This window comes from Drosophila arizonae, chromosome 5, assembly GCF_054131065.1.
Source record: "Drosophila arizonae isolate 15081-1271.41 chromosome 5, UAZ_ARI_1.0, whole genome shotgun sequence".
Lineage (NCBI taxonomy): Eukaryota > Metazoa > Arthropoda > Insecta > Diptera > Drosophilidae > Drosophila > Drosophila arizonae.
Window position 1 is genome coordinate 7227363 of NC_142925.1, and position 20201 is coordinate 7247563.

Sequence of the window (20201 nt, forward strand, 5' to 3'; positions counted from 1 at the left end):
GCGTTTTGGTCATTGATCGTATAGATAAGCTCATGAATTGCTCGCTGAATTAAAGCTAGAATATTGAAAGTGCTTGCATGTAATTATTGGTTTACTGGATAATGGATAATATATAATGGAAATGCAGCTAGAAAAGAAATTATTTCTCTTTGCCTATAATTTGTTGCGAGTCTATGGAATAATGTACACATACTGAAATTTACTTTAAAAGTTGTAAATAAAAAGATAAATTTACTAAAAGAGAAGGAACTAAAAATTAAAGGAAAAAGTTTTAAAGAATTAAAAAAAAAAAAAAATAAAAGTAAAAAATATAAAATAAATAACTCGAATAAAATGACTTCATTTTTAATATAACATAAGATTACAAATTCAAAATAATATAAAAAAAAAAATAACAAAATAAAATAAATTATCATATTAAAAATAAATTATATAGAAAAAATAATAATAATAAAATAAAAAAATAATAAAAATAAAAAACTAAACGAAAATGCGAAAAAATATTCAATAGTGCTAAAATAATTTTGTAATCAAAATTAAATTAAATAAAACAAAACAAAAATAATAAATAAATATACACTTATAATTGAATTGATACAAAAAATCATTTCGAGTAGAATATTAAGTAATGTAATCAAATTAAAATAAATATACAACAATTTAAAATGAAATATATGAAATTGCAATTTTTATTTCTTATATATATTCAAAATATTAAATTTGCATAAAGCTGGATGTATAATTTATTTTAAAAGTAATTTGAAATTTACCAGGCACATAGCCGCACTTGCCTCTTAGCCATCAACTCAGACTTGCCTCACACTCAAATGGCAGAAGCTCTACGATTCGAGTTCACTTATTCCCACATTCGCATAATAGCCCAGCTACATTTGGGCGCTCTAGAGTTAATTTCAGTGCGTAGTCTAATATCGTAATATAATAATAGCTCAGCTCCTTTTCAGTCCGAGTTCCGCCCTTGAACTTGAAGTCTTTGATGCGAAGAAAAAGCAATCACAATTCCATTCTAATTGCCTAACGAAGCATTAATTATTGGTTCTTAATAAACAGAGAAAGAGAGAGAGAGATGGAGAGAGATGGAGCTACGGACTTTGTCTGATGTTTGATTTTTGTTGTTGGCAGCGCTTGAGGCGGTAATCAAAATATTCAACTGCCAAAATATTTTACAAACTGTGTCACTGGCTCAATCAAATCATTTGCCCACTGGTCCATTAAATGACAAAATCCCAGCCAGATATTCAATTTGAATCGTGTGTGTGTGTGTGTGTGTGTGTGTGGGTGGGTGGTGAGGGGGTGTGGCCTCTAGGCGGGTTTGCCGTCTAAGCACGCCCAGCGTGGCCTGGCCATGCACAAAAGCCCAAAAATGTAATTAGGCCAGAGCTGAGTGAGTGTGCGAGCGGCTGTGTGTGTATAGATGTGTATGTGAATGTGTGTGTACCGTTATGCATTATGTAAAATTACATTTAGCCGAAAGAAAAAAAAAAACAATTAAAAGGCAATTAAACGTGCTTTAAAGGCCAGCACGAGCGAGGCTCAGAGGCTAGAGCCAAGGGCTAGTCAGTTTGTTAGGGGTATGTGGCTAAGGGGGGGTTGGGATTTGTCGACGGCTTTGCTAACCGCAAAGTTCCGTAAACGCAAAACGAGCCAACGAACCGTTTTAATAAACTGTGGCAAATATTTCTTTTTTATTATTATTAAATGCCGCCTTTGTTGTCCCATTTGGCGCCTGCGGCCAGAAACTAAATTTCTCTGTATCCCAAAAAGGATTCATGTTCCGAGAGGAGTTTACATATGCGAAAGACTGAAATTCGATTTGTAATGGATGTCTAGTCAAAAGGTACGATAGAGCGAGGAGTATTCCAAAAGTTTCTAGACAATTTGCTTAGCTTGAAAGAAAAGCAGAAGTTTTTCTTATGATGAAAAATAGACGTTAAAATATAAAGATGGACAGATGAATTTGTAGACAACTTATATAACATAATATCATATCATATCTAATTAGATTTTAGATTTGTATATAAGTAGATTGTTGATTAGTAAATAGTCTATATAAAGATTAATTAAAATATTGGTCTCTTTCGATACTCATCTACAGATATTTTAACTATTCTCAATATTAGAGAAGATCTCTGCAGATAGTGCAATCCATTGTGTCTTATATCTAAACTCTATTCAACTTTTTTTTTCACTTTTAACTATATATATTTAACTATAACTAGATATGCCTCTGATTGCTTATCTTAACAATAGAAAAAGGCTCATACGTGCTACTCTTATAAATTCTTATAAATTCTTTGATTTTCTGACAACAATCTCTAAGTTATACTGCACTATATGTAATACCGAGATAGACATACTTCATACTTTGTTATAGATATAAGATGATCAAGTGGATAGGAGATAGTAGTAGATAAATATATGCGCTTGTATAGTATCACCTATACAGTATGTGAGGAGATTACATAGACTAACCCATCCATAATCTACTATATATAACTATCTATACATATATCTACCGAATTCTTTTAGTTTTTCATTGACTCAAACTATTCCTCAACCGATCTTCTAAGCATCTGCTAGGGTATTTAATATTCATCGCCTCGATTATAGCTGCTTTATCTGGTTCACATCTTTATTTGCAACCCCCACATGAAGCCAGCTCCCGCCTTGGCCCACAACTACCCGAAACATTTGCCAGAACGCCCTCGGTCAAAAAGCTTTTCTTGTTGTTGTGTGCGCTTTGCGACTCAATTTGTTTAAGATAATTTAATCTGATTTCATGTACCTGAATATTTATATGGCTGAGGTCGAATTAGGAGGGGACTGTAGGGCCAGGGGTAGCGGCCAAGGAAGCGGGGGCAGTCTGCATGTCTGGCAGCTGGCCCAGTACCCAGTGCTAAATGTGCGACAATCAATTGTGTATGTCGACACCTTTATGTCAAGAGCTGACAGGTCAGACAGTCACACACTCACACGCACACACATATATATAAAGGTATAGAGCGAGAGAGACCTCAAGTAGAAAATATATAAAATAAAATTTAATATATAATTTTATAATATATACATATATATTTCGAGTGCTTGACAAAAGGGATCCAAATTCAATTTAAACGTTACACAAATCGGGTTTTATTGCTATTGTTATTGTTGTTGTTGTTGGAGTTCTTTCTTTAATATTTTTACGAGGTTTTCGGTTGAACTTTTTTTTATTTGTGAAAAATATCTGCGAAAAATGCGAAGCTAACAAAGGAGGGCTGGATAATTAAAAGTTTTGCCCGTTGCAAATATTTAATATTTTAATTTATACGCAATTTAATAAATCGTCAAATATCGAAAACCGGATGCGTAAGAAGCGACGCATTGATTTTAGGACTTCGTATGCCAGACCATCAGATACCCTGTGAATGGACTTGCTCATGCTGCTTGCTATGGCTTTGCTTAGCTGAAATAAGATTTAACATCTAATATATGATGATATAGTAGCATGGCTCGACTGAGACATACCCTGTAATTAGTGAAAATTCAGTTATGCATTTTCATTTTTGGGCTTGCTCTTTTATATTTTGTAAACATATATATAGCTAGTGTATTTATATGATATGATTGACTAAGATATACCATGTAATTAGGTAAAATCATCCTCTGCTATATATAGCTATATATATATGTAGTTGCATATGCCATAGTATAAATAGCTAGTAATAACGTAGAATTGTGGGACCCTGGCATATCCTGTAATAGGCAAAAATCACATTTTTGTGTTTTATAATTAGCACTAAATCTACCCTGTACTATCATTATTGTTTGATCTTCATCATTTATTTGCAAGCCAACCTTCTTCACTATTAATGCCCAACTAAACTACATACCTCGACAAGTGACTTAAATGTCTTTCAATTTACAGGGTATATAAATCAGAATAGCTTCATAAGGACAACACGATCACCAATTGCATCGATGATGATGAAAGATCGGCGCTGTGGCCAGGCATTCGATTAATTTACATCGTTCTCTGTTTTGGCCGACAGACTGCGCCGGCGTTTAGAGTAGGAGCCGCAGTCGAGGCGCAGGAGACAGACAGATGAAGTAGGAGACAGTCACATATTTGTGTTGTCTTGTTGGGGATGGGGCTGCTTGCTGCTCCTGCTGCTGGTGCGATTGGGCTGCATTCCATAGTCATAAGGCTCATGTGGAATGCCTTTGGGCATTAGGTTGTCCCAACAATGTGAGCAATGCACAGCAAATGTATTGAGCTGCATTTAATAATTATGCCGCGCAGCCACAAGGAGCACCCGATGCTCATCATGATGATGATGATGCTTGTGTTAATTGTGATCATGATGATCATAATGCTGAGGATGCTGTTGATGAGTGTGTGGAACAGAGTTGCGCATTTGCAGATATTTTATTGTTGTTGTTCTTGTTTTCTTTTTTTTTTTCTTTTCAGGACTGCCTAATGGAAATGTCAGAGGCTCAGTGTCAGCTGCGCGCCCAGAGCTCATCAGCAGGCAAACTCCCATACATATATATATAGATATATGTATGTATGTATGTATATATATTTGGTGCCGGGACATTTTTTGGGGGCTACTGTGCGCATATTAAACAGAGCAAAGAGATCCATACAAACGGCAGAGCTGGCAAGTGATACGCGGCACGAAACATGCGTGAAATCTGCACAAGATTAGATGAGTGTGTGTGTGTGTGTGCAGATGGGACTGTGTGTGTGACGTGTCTGAGCCTGTCGTTGACCACTTGGCAGGCTTTTGCCTTAATATATGTAGGTCCAACTTGCAACGCAAAAAGTGTGAAATTGTCGACTACTGCATGCGGCATGAAGAAGGAGCAACAGACAACGAGCAACAGACAACAGGCAACAGACAACGGGCAACAGGCAGCAAGCAGCAGGTAAGCAGAGCGAAGTGAACTGCGCAGCTTTAATTAAGTCATTAACACCAATCAGAGTGGACACAGTGAGCACAGTGAACAGAGCGGCAGCCACAGTCGAGTCAGAGTCGAGCCACAATATCGAATTTGCCATTTTTGGTCAAAATTATCTGTTTTGCGGTTGACGATACTGTTTACCAATAAAATATCAATTATGCGTGCCCCTAGGGTAACAGCTGCACCGGCCTTTCGGGGCCGTTAATGAGGCACAACTTATGTTAACTATCCCACGGTCTGCGCTCTCTAATCGAACTGAACAAATGGGACGTTTGCATAACAAGCGCTAACTGGTTAATTACATGCGATTGCTTTACAAATCGACTTTTTATAGCGCAACTCGTTGGCTAAAAAGCCTGATTATGCAGCGCATATTTCATGTAATTACTGCTAGCGGCACTTTCTCTCTCTCTCTCTCTCTCTATCTCTCTGCACAAAAGAGCGCAACAATTACACTAGACAGCAACTAATTTGTGACAAGCAGTCAAGTGATATGCATGCTCTAATGTTTTAAATAGTATTTAGATTTAAAATCAAGAAAAATAAATTTAACATTTAATTTGAAAAAGTTTTATTCAATTTATAAAACAGAAATATATTTGCAATAGCAAAAATCATTCATTTTGTCTAGCAGTGTGCGCTGCCGATTGAAGCCCACTCTTGTCACACTCTCTTTTTGTTTTACCGTTCATTAAATGAGCTTCCAGCTTGTGTCTCTCTGTCATTGCTGCTCTCTTGCTCTCCCCCTCACGCTGATAGGTAGTGTCAATTAATGAGCGACGTCTGTCCCGTTTCGTCGCACAAAAGAGAAACGTCAAAATGCGCGTCAAATGCGCAATGAGCTTAATTCGTCGTTGTTCGACTGCGCGCACACTCGCACACGCTCTCATATACACAGGCGCGTATTAACCATATGTTAGCCATCTCGTTCGCACTTGTGAGCAATTGTCACTCAATCAACCTTTTGTTTTAAAGCAGAGGGGGAAAACAACTGCTGGGTAATCAGGGATGCCAACCCTCCGTCTTTTGACGTAGATCTCCGTATTTTAAAGGAGATCTACGTGCCTACGTGTGATGAGATTAAAACTACGTACTTTTAAAAAATATTGCAAAATACACTAAAAGCTAAATTTTTTTTGGGTAATATCAATATATTATGAATTAAATAAAAAGGATAATATGGTTTATATTAGGTTAGCCGCACTAAATTTCGTTTTCGATATGTTTACGAATGCCGTTTTCAATGGGTTAGCAGCACTAAATTGAAAAAGATCGGCATCGCTTACTTTAGAATATGGGCTTTAGAATTTGGGCTAATAATTGGAGAGAAAAAAAGTCAAGTGAATGAATTCACAAAAAATGGAAATTTTAACAAGTGACACCGACGAAGAAGCAAACGTAACTCCAACCAAGAGAAATCCGTACTGCCGGACGACTTTTGGCGTTATGTCTCAAACGTAAAAAAGGGAAGTTCAACCCACATGTTTCCCATTTTGACGGAGTTAACGCAAAATTTGCTTATTTTGCCACATAGAAGTGCTTATGCTGAGCGTTTATTTTCAGCAATTAATGTAATTAAGACAAATAACAGAAACAAATTAGACACGGAGACTTTAAAAGGCTTGCTTCACACCAAAAGTGGATTAAAAGAAAACTTAGAGACTTCTGACAAACACCTGAAATATTTAAATCGAAACATGTATAATTTTTTGTAAAACATGTACATACATAAATGAATATGTATAATTTGAATAATGTAATTTGCTTTCTAAAACGACAAATGAAATTAATAACGACGAAGTACAATACAGTTAATTTACAAATTTAATGGTTTATTCATTTTTTATTTATTGCTTAAAAAAAGTACGTAGATCTACGTATTTCAGCAACATTGCGCTACGAAAAAACACGTAGATTTTGTAGCCTGGCTACGTAATTTTTAAATTTTGACTTGGCATCCCTGTGGGTAATTGAACGCATCGCAGCCACTTTGTTTTTTCTTTGTCTTCTTTTTTGCTTCTCCTTTGTGTGTGAGTTTAAATACCCTTTATTGTAAAAAGAAGTGGATAAATGATGATTAAGTAAATTTTATCATATGCTTAAGTGAATGAGATTAAAATTAAAAAATCGAAATATCTGTAATATCAGTATAGAGATTTATATAAAGAATATATGTAATTAACTTATATTAATTAAATATAGGGTATTTACTAGTCCATCATCAAGCATACTTGTAATACTTGTTTGCGGCTGCCTTTTTTTTGTGACTTTTAATAAATTGTTGTAACGCCTATTCGGAGCAATGTTTTGGCAAAGCGACGACCAGAAGCCAGTAGTCAGAGAGTATGTGTAGAGGAGTGTAGAGAGGGGCTCGGGGTGGAGATATATAGAAGCGCAGGCCATTGTTCCAAGCATAACTCATTAAGAGTGGAACTGGCCTAAGTGTCGACATGGACGTTGGGAATGTTGAATTTTTTTTATATATGTATTTATTTCTTTTATTTTTGTTGTTGTTGTTTGTAAATATAAATGTGAATGGGAGTGTGTGTATGTGTGGAGTGACCGAGCGAGCCTTGGACCTATTAATTAGATAACTATCTTGAGAAATTGCCCATTTTCAAATAGTCGGCGAGCATTTGTGTAATTAGATTTGCTTTTCACAACATTTACGTTTGTTCGGGTCGGACGTTGATTGCATTTGGCGGCTGGCGGCCGACGACTCAAATAACCTGAGCGATTAATCATGGCAAGACTCGAGCCATCAACAACAACAACGACTACTACTACTACTGAAGTTAACTCCAGACATCTGCCGTATGCACATATGTATATAAAAAAGGAAAAAAAAAAAAAAAATACACGCGCCTTGCGGTTTGTCACAAAATATGAGGTGATAATTATTCATCGCAAGCCGCAAAACTGTCATAATATTGTAATTAACATTAAGAGAGCCGCAATGAAATTAAACGCATTTCATTGCAGGTCGTGTTGGACTTTCACTCGACCCTAATTTAGGTGCCCAGGCTGACCAAGTTGATTTCCGTATTACCTTGAGTCGAAGACGGAAATGAGCCACCGCAATCGTCAATCATCAATCGATAACCATCGCTGCTGCATCGTGGAAAAGGAAACTTTTAGAAGATGAAGAGGAAAAAAAATGAAAATTGTAAACTAGAAAATCGACAAACTAATCACATGAAAAGGAAATGAACTGCAGCCCAATGAAACCTGGCCACAGTCAACACACAGCCAAAAAGCAAAAGGTAAAAGGTAAACGATAAACGGTAAATGGTAAATGGTAAATGGTAAAATGGTAATCCAAAGCCAAGGAATCAACAAGGAATCGGAGCTGAGAGCGCTGCGCAATTTGAGTGCTCTGCATTCGACACCATGACAAATTTTTCTTATTTCAAGGCAAGTCTAGACCTGAGATCAAGATAAAGTAAATCTCCAAACTCATCCTGCTACGATAACAATTGCTCTAAGAACTAAAGCAGATGCTAAGTAGATTTTATGTAAGTCATTAGAAGAGTCTACTCATATGACTTTCTTGAAATGGTAATAAGTAATTATAGAAAATTGAGTGTGGGAACTGGAATGAAATGATTTTTTAGACATACGAATTTAAAAACTACAAAAATATTGAATATGAAAAGTGCTAACAAAATAATGAAATGTTTATTTGAAATAAATATCGTATATATAGAGATTATTTATCTAAAACGTTTAAGGTAAATAATACCATTTACAAATAATAACATTTCAAAAAATATATTAAAACTTAAAAAATATATAACTAAAATATAAAATTAAAAAGTATATAAAAAATATATATAAAATAAAATTAAAAAAAAGGTCTTGCATAATTATATTACTATAAAATTATTTTTATAATTTATTGAGTTATTATATAAATTATTTTATATAATCAAATAAAATATAATAACAAATTCAAAAAAAATAAAATAAAAAAAATATATAAAAATATCTTTTATGCTTATAAATTGATTGTTACATATTATATATTTATATTATATTTGAAGCTCTAATCAAACTCTACTTGTAACTGTTGAAATGATTTCTCGTAATCAACTCGTGTGACTCGTGACAAATTGTCCAACCCTTAATTACTTACTATTTGACTCCGAAAGCACCCTTATACATATGCTTGGTATATGGTTATATTATCATGGCTCCGACTGTGCCGCGGATTATGCTAACATTTGGCCAGGCCGTGTAATTTGAATCGCAACATGGAATCCAACACTTCGAGACTTGATTGGCAATGCCTGCTGCATACCTTGTGAAAACTGTGTATAGGGAGTGGGACTGTATGTACATATATATATATGTGTATGTATATACCATTTCTATAGACATATGTATATATTGTTCCATTCCTAATGATATAATGGACTTTACGCTCCATGAGTTCGCTTGGGCAACAGTTGCGATTTTTTTTCTCTTTTTGATATTCTTTTATTTTTAATTTCATTATGCAGCACAAAAGGCGACCTGAATGCATTTGTAACTGTAAATATATATATATATACTATATATGTATTTGATTGTGTATGGAATTTTCAATTTATTTTACGCAACTTGAAAATTGTGTTGAGAAAAACTGAGAATTGTAACAGTGCCAAGGCATTCAGTTTGTCTCGGGGGTTGCTGCTGCGGCTGCCTCCCGGTCTATGGCTCATCCAAAATAAAAAGGAAATATATACATATATAAGGGGGAGTGGTTAGACGCCCAGCCCGAAAGGGCGCGACTCTGCGGCGCCATTTCCAAATAAACTTTTAGCCAGTGGCGTAGCCGGAAAATGGAGAAAGTGAGGAAAACTGAATGTACTAGGTACTATTTGGAAAGCTTTAATGAAAGTTATGAACACAGTGGCTTAAGGCCTAAAATGATTCTAGAAATATTTTGATTGGCCTGTAGCTGCAGTACTATATGAAGAATATTCTATATATGCCTAGAACTCAGGGTGATGGGATTTTGTTATAAATTCAGGGAAAGATATGCTTCTTGGTATATGGATATACATATATACTATATATCTTCATCTTTTTTTTCAACTAAATTAAAATATTTGCTTTCTTTTGTATTCCACTTTGAAATTATGTATATACATACATAATATATTCATATTATCATTATCTCAGACAAACACACAAAGGAAATCGAAATGGATACAATGAATTTGGACTACGCCCATGCGAGACTATCTGAGCCTGCGACCCCTGCTCCTGCCGCTGCCCATGCCCCTGCTCGTGCCGCAGCCAGCTAACAGGAAGCTCACGTACTCAATGAACATATTATAAAATGCCTTCTATGGCTGTCATATGCTCATGTAACTGGCTGACAGTTACAACACAGACAGAGCAGTGGCAGGGGCAGCGGCAGGGGCAGGAGGAGGGCCATGACTGGGCGGGGAGTTAGGGGCTGGGACTGGTGCTGTTGCTGCTGCTGGGGGAGGTGACTCTCATACAATCGTTCGACCATTTGGTTTGCTTTGAATTCAATTTGTGAAGTGCTTACGTACGAGCACTATGAAATGATGCTGCCCCTTGCCGTCGTCTTCCTCTCTGCCTCTGCCTCTTCGTCTGCCCTTTGTCTGTGTTGGCTGAGTTTCGGAAACATGTTGAAAATCACATAATGTGTCATTTAATAATCAAGTACAATGGCACAATGTGCAATGTGCCAGAGGCAGCCAAGAGGGAAGGGGGCGGGGCGGGGTAGAGTCGAGCAGGGGAGGGGCTGGAAGTGGGGGTGGGTATGGCGCGGCGTCGACAGAGAGGGCGAAGCCAACAATATCGCCATTAGGCATAAATTTATGAGCGAATACGATGCGACGCAACGGCCATTGGCACAATCCTACATATATGTACATATTTATATATACACACACACACATATATACATGTACATCTATATATCATATACATGTGAAACAGATGATGCTGCTGCTGATGCTTCCTTGCCAAACAGCTCTACGGCTCATATGAGTGTATGCGTGTGTGTGTGTGTGTGTGTGTATACGTATTCCCTCTAGCTTTTACCGTTGAAAACAAAGCAACAACAATATCTACAACAACAACAATGGCAGAAAAAAGTTAAATAAACGTTAAATGAAAAATTCAGCTCAATTGAATTCGTTAGCGCGAAATGTCGTTTCTCTCGTTACTGCACAAACTCCCCTCTGCATCATCATCATCATAATCGTGATCATTGTGTTGATTATCATCAATGGCTGTCGGTTGTCAACCATTGTTGTTGTTCGTTGTTCGTGCTCTTGTTGTTGTTGTTGTAGAACGTGTTGTATGGCAGCCATTGGCCAAGGATTGCTTTAAAAGGCATTAAATCTAAGCATTTAGCTAAGCCAGAGCCAGAGCGAGAGAGAGAATCAGAGATAAAGAGAGATAACATTAAATAGGATCATTTCATTGGAAAATGCACATTTACGGCATTTTAGAGAAATATACAATATCCAAAATTAAACAAAGAATATCTCTCGGGTTGAGTAAATCAATTAATATACATATTGAAAATTATTTAATTATAAATATGAAATGCACAAATTGAGCAATATATTAAATATTATTAAATTATTACAGCCTAAGTATATGAATTCTTGATAATAATATTATGTTATTATATAAGTATATTATTAAAGAATAAAAACTGTAATTACTGTGGATAAATAATATTATTATAAAATTATTATTCATGTATACTGATATTAATAAAAATTAAGAATATTATAATACATATGTATTGTAGAATTAAAAACTATTATTTCTGTATATAAGAACAAGTACTCGTAAATTCCACTCATTAGGAAAGTTTCAACTTCCATCATAATCTTTTCCTGGATTCACTCGATAATTGAGAGCTATACAACTTCCTTATTCAGTTTATTCAGGTTTTTCAAAATAATCAATTTTACTTATATTTTTTTATTTATATACTGTAAAAGTAAAAAATCTCTTCTACAATTTTATTGTACTTCCATTTTATAGACTTATATCTGAAATTCTCATTCTTATACTCATTCACGAAAGTGAAATGAGTATACTGGTTTTGTGCAATGTTGGTCTTGTTGTATATTCATCTGTCCGTCCGCTTGCTCGTCTGTCCGCTCGTCTGTTCGTTCATATGAACGCCAAGCAGAAAAGCTTGAAATTTAAAATATATACTCGCTGCAGTATTCATCATGAGGTAAGTATGATCCGTCCGTCCGTCCGTCTGTCCGTATGAATTTGAATTCATCATGAGTCATCAGAGGTAAGTATGAATTTACACCAAGCCGCACCACATTGACACAAAATAGTCTATTCGGCTCTCTTGCTGTTCATTGTAATCTAAAATATAAAATTAGAGACATAATCATACACGATGGGAGGAGGTATACACATGCAAAGCAAAAATAACGCAGGATAGTATTAATGATATAATTTAAGAGATCTGTATATGTGTGTAAATAAATGTAGGTTTAAATCAGCAAAAACTGTGTGAAAATGAAAAGCAATAAATCGTTTTGGTCAATAAATATACAAACTGTTGGTATTTTTACTTAACAGGATTTCTTTACTGGGAAGTAATATTCAAAAATTAACGGCAACAAAATATAGTTGCATAACTTAGGGAGGCTGTTATTGTGCCGTTGGGGTCAAAATTTTAACGGCTACTTTCAAAAGTACCAGGCAAACAGAAATGAGTAGCACAATGAGAAAGGCAAAATGATATTTAACATAATCATGCTATTGGTCTGTTAATTAACAGCATGGTAACAGTACACTGTTAGTGTACTGTTAAAGATCACTTTGCACCCTACTTCACATTTCTGTGCGCCTGGTACTTCACAAAAATGGCTGTACAAATTCTGGAAGTACCAGGCGAACAGGAATGATTAGAAGGGTGAAAATGGTTGCTTAACAGTATATTAGCAGAGCACTGTTACCGCCGTTTGTTTACTCTGTTAAATAACAGCATGGTAACAGTACACTGTTAATGGACTGTTAAAGATCACTCTGCCCCCTACTTCACATTTCTGTGCGCCTGGTACTTCACAAAAATGGCTGTACAAATTCTGGAAGTACCAGGCGAACAGGAATGAGTAGAAGGGTGAAAATGGTTGCTTAACAGTATATTAGCAGAACACTGTTACCGCCGTTTGTTTACTCTGTTAAATAACAGCATGGTTACAGTGTACTGTTAATGGACTGTTAAGGATGACTTTGCACCCTACTTTAAATTTCTGCGCGCCTGGTACTTCACAAAAATGGCTGTACAAATTCTGGAAGTACCAGGCGAACAGGAATGAGTAGTAGGGTGAAAATGGTTGCTTAACAGTATATTAGCAGAGCACTGTTACCGCCGTTTGTTTACTCTGTTAAATAGCAGCATGGTAACAGTACACTGTTAATGGACTGTTAAAGATCACTTTGCACCCTACTTCACATTTCTGTGCGCCTGGTACTTCACAAAAATAGCCGTACAAATTCTGGAAGTACCAGGCGAACAGGAATGAGTAGTAGGGTGAAAATTGTTGCTTAACAGTATATTAACAGAGCACTGTTACCGCCGTTTGTTTACTCTGTTAAATGGCAGCATGGTAACAGTACACTGTTAATGGACTGTTGACGATGGTTTTGCACCTTCCTTATCGATTCTGTGCGCCTGGTATTTCACCAAAATAGCTATGTAAATTTTTGATGTACCAGGCGAACAGGAATGAGTAGTACGGTGAAAAATGAAAGTTAACAGTGTATAAGTGATTCACTGTTGTTTAACATAACCAACACTGTTGAATAACAGTGCTTTGCAATACACTGTTAACTAGAATTTTATTTAATTTCTGTAGGCCTTCCTACTTCTCATTTCTGTTCACCTGTTACTTCAATTTTAAAAATTACTCAGAACTGTGATAATTTTTATACTATGTTAAATGTGAATTTAATATTGATATAAATAAATAGTATAGTAAATATATAGACTATATTATTCTAGACCCATAATAATTAAATATGCATATATTGTATATTATCCACTCCTACATATCGTTGTTCTAGTTAACCTACCTTTACCGAAGCAAATAGCCGTGTTGGGCTCAGCTGTATGGCAATGCGCGTCAAATACAATTTATTGCTGAGTAATTTTATTAGTTATAAGCGAACAGCAGCTAACATCATAACAGAGAGAGAGCTGGAGAATGAGAACAGGCTGCGGAGGAGCCGTGGAATGAGGATGGGTTGAATATACCTGAATGGAATGACGAGCGGAAGTTGAAAATAACCCAATGGAGCAGGTATATATGGATATACTTATATATAAATGTATATGTATGCATGTACATTTATATGTATGCATATTATTTTGGTACAAAGAAATAAAACAACCGAAAAAATAAGACACTTTTGAAAATGGACGATCATAATGATGATGACGGAGCAGCCGGAGCAGCAGACGATGATATGGCACAAAGTGCGCGAATGCGAATGAATAGATATACAGCTAAAGATACAGCTACGGCAGCTAGGGCAACGGCTACAGATACACAGACAGACAGAGATACAGATACAGATACAGCTACAAGCGCGCATGCATATGCTGTCAACGCAACGTTGATTATCGGCTACCGTGCGGGGGCGACGGCGGCAGACAAATTGCCATTTACACCACTTACAGCGGCAGCAGCAGCAGCAGCAGCGGCAGCGACGACAACGGCGCCGACAAGTGCCAGCTACAGCAAGAGCTACAACAACAGCAACAGTAACAGCAACAACAACAGCTATAGCCATAGCTCTACAGCTGAAGCAATCGCAGCACTCTTGTAACTAGAGTTGTCTCGCTCTAACGCAAGTGCGGCAATTGCGCGTTCGGCTTGCGTTTGGCATGGGGCGTGGCCTCGTCTAGGGCACACCCCTTTGCCAATGGCAGACCGTAGCATAGTTACAGTTACATATACATATACATACATACGATTGCTCTTGCTGTTACAGTTACATTGTTGCACAGCGCAATTGTTGTTGCTGCTGTTGCTGGCGCAGATTTTTTGAGAAGCTGCCGTTGACGTTTTGAATAAATTTTAATTGAATTCGCACAATGAAACTGTTTACTTAACCTGCCACTTTGCAAGATGAGCTTCATTCACATATACACACACGCACACATGCATACACACACTGGCATGTAAAGCAACATACTTGATGCATTTACAGCTGAAAAGGCCAGCACATATATCATATATGCATGTGTGGCTCTGTGTGTGTGTGTGTGTTTGCGTAGGTGTTTACGTGTGTGCGTGTCTGTCTGCTGGTTTAATTACAACAAACGCGCGAGATTTTGTGTTAACCCTCGTTAAATATGCAACAGCAAATGAAGCGCGCCTTAAGCTCACTTCAGGCTAATGAGTCGCATATGCTCAGCGCTAATTAATAATATTAAAATTGTAGAATGTATGAATGTATTTCTGTATGTATGGACACACGTATGTACACATGTATTGTATGTATTTGCTGTGAATACAAATTGAGTGTAGCAATTTAGGCTCGACCAGACATTAACAGTTAACTGGCTTTTCAGCTATCAATGTGGTAATAAGAGGAGCACAATTGGATATAATTAAACGAGAGTTATTTAAATAATTGTATTTTATATGAAACGTGTATTATGTTGCTATAAATTGAAGCTGGTATTTGATAAATTTACACAAATCAACTGACACGATGTCAATGTCAAATTACCTGTACTTATTGTCTAGTCAGACAATAATAAAAAAAAAAAATTAAAAAAAAACTACTTAAAATATAACAACAAAAAAATCTAACTTTGTTTTTTTTTAAATAAAATATAAAATAATTTATATTTAAAATTACTTTTAGCAGTTCTACTATTCATATGAAATTGTAATAAATATTTCTTTACAACGAAAATATATAAAGTAAAATGCACAATTATTTATAAATTAAAACAAAAATAAAGGTATAATAAAATTTTGACTGTTCTTCAAAAAAAAAAAAAAAAAAATAAAAAAAAAAAAAAAAAAAAATTAGTCAAACATAAATTTTAGTTTCCATATTAAAAAATAACATATAATAATAAATAAAATAACATAAAAAATACTTCTAAATGAAAAAAATAAAAATGAAATTTATATTATGCATGCAAAATAATTCAAATAATGAAAATTCAGATTTTCCATAATAATATTAAATAATATTTATTTATTTTTATTATTTTTGTACAAATTCAAGTGCCAAATCGTTATTCGATCGTTTTAATGCATGAATGACTGTTTAATTAGCTCACTGACTGACTGACTGACAGAATGATTAATAAACTCGATAATTAAGTGACTGCAATAATGTTGACTGTTTTATTGATTGATTGACTGACTGATTTATAGAGTTACTGACAGATGGATTGATGTTTAGACTTTGCATTACGTGCTATAGATACTTTATGTGTGAGACGGAATAACTAAAATAATTATAATAAGAATAATTAAAACGTTGATATATGTAAATAGATGATAAAATTTGTATAATAATTGAATCATTTTCGTTTGTATAATAATTTTCATTTTGATTATATATTTTGATTTTGATTATATATTATATCTAGTTGTATATATAATATATTTATTTTATTTTCTACATAGCATATTCCATTGAATTCCATCTCTTAAACACATCATCAATCCTTTGACCTATTTTCTTCTTCTTAGCAAATATATATGTATGCATAGTTTTTTTTTCTTTTTATATTTTCTCAACTTCGTCTCTCAAGTCAAATCCTTTGCCATCGATAATCTATAATAAGCTGTTTCCTTGGCCTTTGGCCTTTAACTTTTCCGTTACAGCTTTGGCTTTTCCTGTGACATTCGGCTCCCTCGCCTCGCCCTCTCCATTGCGCTGCTTCCGTTAGCTTCGCATCACGTGTCAGGTAAAATTGCGGGATGCGCAACACTCCTTCATTAAGTTAATAACAGTTTCTCTCTTTCGACAGAGTACAAAGTGAAATTGCGAAAATCCGTTTCACACTCACACACACACACACACACATTTTTTTCTCTTTCCCGTTGGCGCCTTCTTCGTTGCCCTATTCCTTAACATCCAACCACCAACATCCCCACCCTCTCCCCTCTTCCTCTTCCCACACTCTCTTTGGCCGAGCGCTTGCCTTTTGATGCTGCAACGGGTTTTGTTTGGTTTTGAATTTCAGCAGTGAGAGATAGATAGAGAGAGAGAGAGAGAGAGAATGGAGAAAGGAGGGGAGGGGAGAGCAGAGGCATTGCTTGTCGGATTGTGTTTTACATCTTGATTATCTTCCGCTTGTTTGTGCTATATAAACACTCACCCACCCACACACACACTCACACTCACACACACAGAGCTTATAAACCAGGCCAACCCCCGCTGCGAGTGGGCTTTAAATGTAAAATATTTCTATTCAAATCCATTCAAGGATAAGAAGTCAATCAGTCTACAAAGTGCAAAGGATTTTGCACTTTCTCAAATTCAAATTCAAATTCTGTTCGAAATCCTCAGTGTAACGCACAGTGGTAAAAAACCCTGAATAATTTGTCAATTCTTTTCAACTGAATTAATGACTCTACTTATATATTATCTTGCCAATTTTATGGTTTCATACATGTTATAAGTACTATAGCACCCTGCGAATGTGCAGTTTACTGAAATATATTTATATTTGTTATTAGATTCGCGTTACTAAAAGATATACGAATATATTTAATAGGATGATATATAAATTAAATTATCATTTAATTAATTATTAAAATTTTTGTATTTCAATTTTTTATTTTTGTTATTTTTTAAATATTTTGAGTGTCATAAACTTTTCGCAATTTTATACAAATTTTGCTACTTCTCTATTTCCAACAATATGCCACACCCTGTGTAGACCCAGTACTACACCCTGTTTACACATGGTGATTTTCTCAAATTTGCAGTTTCCACTTTATTCGAAATGTTCCACTGTGCATAGCTCTCCGTTCCATTCCGTTTCGTAGCGCCTGCACCAACCACAAGCCAAGCAGCCAAGCAGCCAAGCAGCTGGCATGCCCAGACTTAAACATAATCCATCAGCCACCCCAAGACGTTCCGCAAAAGGCAACAAGCTTGCAAATTGAAACTGTCAATCCTCCATCTCTGTCGCCATCTCGCCTTCAGCTCCTCCTCCTCTTCAGCTCAGTGGCAAGCGCGAAGGCGTCTGATGGCACGTGGCGACACGGCAAGGGTCTGGACACAAAGAAACCAAACGGCAGCAGCTGGAACTGGAACTGGAGCTGTCGCTGTGGCTGTGGCTGTGCCTGTGGCTCTGGCTGATGCTGTAGCTGGAGCATAAACTTCAACACCATCGCCATCACCTATCCATTCTTCAATTACCCTTTCGGCTGGGACGCCGGTCACATTATCGTAATCGCATCCTAATTGCGAGAAAATTACGCCCACGTGCGGCCTGTAACCTGATCAGCATCAAAGGAGTCGACACAATGCCGCTCCAGCAGCCACGCCAGCCAAATCGATAAATTTTGAAATGGTTATCGTGTAAATGTGAGATGCGGCAGACGCGAATGCATAATTAGGCAATCAATCTATCAATATATATGCATATTTGTATATGTACATCTATATATAAAGATAATATGAGTATATTCTTTTGGATGCTAATGCAATGAAATTATCGGTTAGCTGCTCATCGATAAAAATCGATAGCTTTGAATATATACATCCTATATTTTTAATCGAAATAATCTTTTGATATGTAAATGTATTGCTTACCAAATATTTCCAAAAATAATCAATTATTCTACATGCAGAAAAACTAAATACTAATAAAATAAGTAGAGTTGATAATAAAAACTCGAAACACATTTAACTATTTGTGCAAAAAAGTACATATATAAATAATTACATATAAATTTGCTCTATTTACGATTACTTAGGCCATCGGTTCAGGGGCCTCTTCTGCGAATAGGAAGCGCCAGATACAGCCGGCCGCAGCAGCGGCTGCCGCATGGGCTACTAAATATGGCCAGATAATTCCCCAACTGCCGTTGACAGCTGCGGCCGCGAAAGTACGGAAGAAATTGAGATGACATCCGGTAGTTGGGTACTATGGATATTTGAAAAAATGTTATATAAGTAAATAAGTAAAAATATACGTAAATGTTTATATAAGAACATACGAATAACAGAATATTTATAATAATAGAGTATATGAGAGTATGCTATGAATATAATAGCATAAGTGTATAAGGCTATAAGAGTATAGGAGTATACGAGTAAAAGGATATAAGAAGATAAGACTGCATGAGTATACGAATAAACAATTACAAGGGTAAATGAGGATAATAGAATAGGAGTATAAGGCTATAAGAGTATAGGATTATCGAGTCTAAGAGAGTATGGGACTAAATGAGTATAAGGATGAGTATGACATTACAAGTGTATAAAGATCATTGAAGCTATATACTATGATACTATATAGTTCGCGTATAACTAAGCTTGCTACAGACTCGAATATGAAATATGTATGATTGGAATATGATTAGAATACGAACCGTAGCGAACGATAGTCCTGTAAATATGAATCCGATGCGAAGCGATAGAGTTTCGTATGCTCCCTCGCTGCGAGTATCCCAAGCAGCACAATAGGCTAATAGCAGAAAGAATGTGGCTAGCAATTCGATGGACAAAACATTCACTTTGTCATCCATGCCCGATAGACATAGAGACTTTGAGGTTTGTAGAACGGCGTAAGTCAGCGCAATGCCGGCCATGGCGCCAAGGAGCTGGGCGAGCATATACCAAAGCATCAATTGCCACTCCATAATGCCAACAATTGTTGCAGTACCACTGACAGCGGGATTCAGATGAGCGCCGCTTAGCATGGCAAATATATGGATAGCCGTCAAATAGGCCAGGCCCCAGGCAAAGGAACTCTGTGTGCTGTGCGTATCATATCCACCACCACTTTTCGCATAACAACAGCCAAGTGTCAAAACAAGTGCCGTTCCAGTAAATTCAGCTAATAGCCTTTTGGCCAGTTCTTTATCAAACGCAAAATTTCCCATTACTTTAATTTGAACGAAAAAAAAAACAAACAAAAGTAAAGCGAAACGAAAAATAGAAATAATAAATATTATCGAGATCTAACTACAATGAACAAATAAATTTAACTGAGCTCTCTCACATTTTCCCCGAAC

At 36.0% G+C, this 20201-nt stretch overlaps 1 protein-coding gene and 2 long non-coding RNA genes across 3 annotated transcripts; 1 reads left to right on the forward strand and 2 right to left on the reverse strand.

Moving 5' to 3' along the window:
- Nucleotides 1-6776: 6776 nt before the first annotated feature.
- On the reverse strand, nucleotides 6777-9794 carry LOC149268427 (uncharacterized). The gene is made up of 2 exons (XR_016270473.1): nucleotides 9101-9794; nucleotides 6777-7010 (listed from the first exon to the last, which is right to left on the reverse strand). It is a non-coding gene; the product is annotated as an uncharacterized LOC149268427 (long non-coding RNA).
- Nucleotides 9795-14138: 4344 nt separating this feature from the next.
- On the forward strand, nucleotides 14139-18856 carry LOC149268428 (uncharacterized). The gene is made up of 3 exons (XR_016270590.1): nucleotides 14139-14276; nucleotides 16833-16915; nucleotides 16979-18856. It is a non-coding gene; the product is annotated as an uncharacterized LOC149268428 (long non-coding RNA).
- Nucleotides 18843-20182, reverse strand: LOC108616933 (aquaporin AQPAe.a-like). The gene is made up of 2 exons (XM_018012458.2): nucleotides 19557-20182; nucleotides 18843-19108 (listed from the first exon to the last, which is right to left on the reverse strand). The coding sequence occupies exons 1-2, from the start codon at nucleotides 20067-20069 to the stop codon at nucleotides 18935-18937; spliced, it is 687 nt and encodes a 228-aa protein (XP_017867947.1). The 5' UTR covers nucleotides 20070-20182; the 3' UTR covers nucleotides 18843-18934.
- Between the last annotated feature and the right edge of the window lie 19 nt (nucleotides 20183-20201).